The sequence below is a fragment of the Lactuca serriola genome, chromosome 4, assembly GCF_051521515.1.
Source record: "Lactuca serriola cultivar US96UC23 chromosome 4, Lser_US96UC23_V15, whole genome shotgun sequence".
In the NCBI taxonomy this organism is placed as follows: Eukaryota; Viridiplantae; Streptophyta; class Magnoliopsida; order Asterales; family Asteraceae; genus Lactuca; species Lactuca serriola.
Window position 1 is genome coordinate 5317281 of NC_136411.1, and position 4185 is coordinate 5321465.

At 34.6% G+C, this 4185-nt stretch overlaps 1 protein-coding gene across 1 annotated transcript; it reads right to left on the reverse strand.

Moving 5' to 3' along the window:
* Positions 1-315: 315 nt before the first annotated feature.
* Positions 316-3335, reverse strand: DIS1 (Actin-like ATPase superfamily protein). Its single transcript, XM_079038102.1, has 9 exons — positions 2769-3335; positions 2082-2550; positions 1815-1961; positions 1637-1729; positions 1420-1539; positions 1222-1332; positions 1005-1130; positions 769-867; positions 316-657 (listed from the first exon to the last, which is right to left on the reverse strand). Exons 1-9 carry the CDS (start codon positions 2816-2818, stop codon positions 577-579), a joined length of 1296 nt encoding a protein of 431 aa, XP_078894228.1. The 5' UTR covers positions 2819-3335; the 3' UTR covers positions 316-576.
* Between the last annotated feature and the right edge of the window lie 850 nt (positions 3336-4185).

Consider the following 4185-nt stretch of genomic DNA (forward strand, 5'->3'; position numbering starts at 1 on the left):
GAAATTAATAATAATAAAAAATCTAGGGAAAAATATCTTCTACACAAATAAAACACCAGCATGCAACATAATCAAACCACGAGGACCAAGTGTGTAGGGGTTTAGATAGTAGTACTGAATCAACACAACCTGTGTTGGCAGACCATAAGGGTAAAAATGTCTTTTATGCTCTTTGAGTTTGGGTAGTTGCCATATTTCATATATGTGTAGGTGTCAAGTGCACGAAACAACAACAAAAATAAAAAACAAATCAACTTGGTAAATCAAGCAGTTCTAACGCATCAGAAAAAGATTCTTAAAACTGCAAAAAACACAAAACAAGAAACACAAGTTCTGTATAACGTTGAAACAAATTGATGACACCTTTATGTGCTCAAAAGTTGTGTCACCTTATAGAAATAAATATCAGCATTAAAACAAAACCTATTTGCTTCTAAATCAAAGAATACAATCTTCTTTTTTTTTTTCTTACAAGAAAATCAAAACATCTAGTGTACACCTCTTGTTTAACAAAAGCTAAGCTGCAAAATGTACACCAAGGGAAGAAGAGCTTCTAGAAATCAAAGGACTCATGATTCAATACATTCCCTTGAACACAGGATTTGTTCGACATATGCTCGCCCCATATTCCTCATATTCTGCTTTTGTATGACATGCCTATTCATCAAAAATCAAAAATGTACAATTTCATCAGACTTGTTCTGTGTTTGACATGTATTGGACTGAAATCTATATAATGATATGAAAATATATATAAAAAAAAATTACCGTAAAAAATTCAGGTGTTGATGCAAGTACAGAGCCTCCAAACCATACTGCATATCTCTGGATGGGATGGCTCACAACATTCACTTCAACCGGTTGTGCCTGAACCATTAAGTAAGCTATATATATCAGTGTTCCTTTTTTACTTTTTTACTTGATACAAAAAAGAATAACTTTTTACAAATCTGACAATATTTACTTTACACTCCAAATAGGGGAAAAAGGAAACAGGGGCCCACCTTTACTTCACTACCATGTCTAGCACTAGATGCAAGAACACGTGCATCCACAATCTTCTTTGTATCCCGTTGCAGCCTTCTTTGGAAGTCTTTAAACATGGTGGATCCTCCAGACAACACGATATTCTGTAGTAAGTCTCAAATAAATTAAAATTAAATTAACTTATTTTTTTAATGTAATTTTCTAATTATATGTAACTAAATAATGTGTACCTACCTTATATAAAGCTCTTCTTGTGTCAATTGGTGCAGATTGAATACACCTGTCTATTACAGCAGGTAAAGGGGTTGTGAAGTCTTTATCGTATATCTCTGGATTAAAGAAAATCTGCATGATAGAATTATAAACATTATAAGATCACTAAAAAACATAGTGACATCATCTTTGAAAATAACAAAAATATAAATCATAAACCTCGGGACCAAGAAATCGTTCATATCCAACATCACATGAGTAAGGTGCTCCAGTCTTTGGTTTAATACCTCTCCATTGTTTAACATACTTGGATGGTTCTTTGTCATGTTTATTGTACTCCTATACAATTAAAAAAAACATAAAAATATGATCATAAGATCAAGAAAGTTTTTTGTAGCTTTTTCAATTTGCATAGCTATAAAGTTATAAAAACTACCTTGACAATGTCTGCACATGTGTAGCAATAAGTTTCCTTGATCTTTCGAGCTACTTCAAGTGAATCTTCAGGGGGGACATGCTCTCCTCTTTCCTGCATAAGGAAATATCATGAGAGAATAATTAACACATTCCCCCCCAAAAAAAATGAAAATGAAAGGAAATGGGAATGAACATACACGCATGAGTTGTTGGACAAAGAGAGTAACATCTTTTCCTGAAATTGGTAATGACTTAATGCTGCTTCCAATAACATAACCTTCTGCAACGGGTACAACATGAGTGGCACCATCTCCAACATCTACTACAACACCTGTCATCTCACACTATGCAAATACAATACGATTCATGTAAATACTAAAATCATAAGTTCCCCAGTTTATAATGTATTTTGGGAATTTTATCAAACAGGTGGTGTGCATAGCTGAAAACAACAACAAACCAACCTTAGATGATGTGTATCCAGCAGCAAGAGCAAGTACTGGTTGAACTGCAATATAAAGCCCTGGAACATTGAATGTTTCAAACATAATCTCACCCGTGTATTCTCGACTTTCAGGTGGAGTCAATGGACTCTCTGTTAATAAAAAGTAATGGTCTTCTGGATCACAACGCAAGTAGTTAAATATACATTGCTGCCAAAACCGTTCCATGGCATCCCAATTTTCCACCTGCCCGTGTTTGATTGGGTAGGTTAGACTGTAAGTACTGCTACTTCTTGATTTGGATATGGCTTCTTCCCCAATAAAGAAATCAAGATCAGCCATTACACCAGCGCTGTGCTGTGTCAGCCAACTGCTACTTCCTTTGGTAGAGGAACGATTGGGCTGAGTTATGAAGGATTCGTTAACTGCAACTACTGTTGGAGCAATAAAACAGGGCTCCACGTTACCCGCAAAACCCATTTTAGTATACCTGAAACGCCATCACATTTATTGATTAAGCCATTTGAACAAGGAGATGATCCAAACAATCGAGTGAGTAAATGATGTCTTTTTTTAGGATTTATCGAACAGGTGGTGTGCATATCTTATATAGATGGTGATCAATATAGAGGAAAAAGGAATTGTGATAAATGAATCTTGTAAATAAAACATCGTGTGACAAAATTAATGCAAGGGAATCGGAATTACCCGGTGCCGTTGTCGATAACTACAGCAGGACGTGATGTGGAAGGATCCATGAAAAGAGAGTGAGCAGCAGAGAGAAACAGCGATGTTATTAGAGCAAAAGTGGATCTGCGGTTGAGATCCGATGTGGGGTTTAAGGGAGGAAGTGATCATGGTCGTTGGGGGGAATCGATTAAAAACGTGGACGTCGAATGTAAGCGAAAGCGGCAATTCAACAACCAGCAGCGAAGATGATTGATCTTGTCAATGGGTGTAGCTCCATCCATTTGATTTCATTGGAAAAGAGAAAATAATCCTGTCGGAATCAGTTGTTCCATCAAATTCACCATTATTACCATACAAATCCACTATCCCCCACCTTTTCCCCCAATTCAACACCTTTGTTGGCGATAAAACAATCAAATCCTGTCCCTTTCTCTCCTATCTGCGTCTCTCGTGGTCGTGTGAAGATTGGCAGTCGGATTTTGAGGTTCGATTGGAGAAGTGTTTGGCACGGCTCCACTACTAAGATCTCCCAAGTGCCCCTTGCACCTTCACCTGGTCCGGTTAGGTTAACCCGTAAGTGTGATGGCCCAAATTGGGTGGCTCTCCATGCAAATTTTACAATTTCTACTTGGAAAAAAAAAAAAAAGTAAAAGGTAGGCAAATGAAATTGTTTCCAAAAAAAGACCTTCGTCTTTAAAAAGAAAAATAAAAGAAAAAATTATAAAACGTTTTTTTGGAAAGAAACAAATTATAAAACGTTTGGCCCATAAAAAAATGATCTTCTTCATAATAAACACGTTAGTCCATCGTTAACTTTTCTTAAGAACACTATTTACTTTAAATACAGATATTAAATGATTTCCATAATTATATAAATATTAAATGATATTCATAATTATAATTATCTTTTTATGGAAACTAATTAAATCTGTCATTAATATCAGCAATAACATTTTTCAGAATAAATTCGCATCTAGGTTTTTATATACGAGTTCGTATTTTGTTTCAGGACTCAGTCACTTAAAATACAATAAAGTTGCATGTAATATGAATAACGAGAGCGTAATCTACTAGAATACACTCTCATTATGCTGGAATACACTCTCATTCTTCTATATATGAATTCATTCTGAAAGAATATTATTGTTGACATTAATGAGAAATTTAATTAGTTTCCATAAAAATGAGTTAGAAGTATGGATAGTATTTAATATACATATAATTAATACTAAATTCCTATTGGTGCATTCTAGCACACAATAGATGTGAAAAACATTTGAACCTACTTCTATATAGCTTGAGTAAAATTGTAAACATAAAGTCCTAAACTAAAAAAGGATAGTTTTCTTCAAATATATGAACTGAAAATATGGATAGAAACTCATTAAACTTATTTTCTTCTGAAACTCTCAATAAACCCCTAAAACGTAAACAA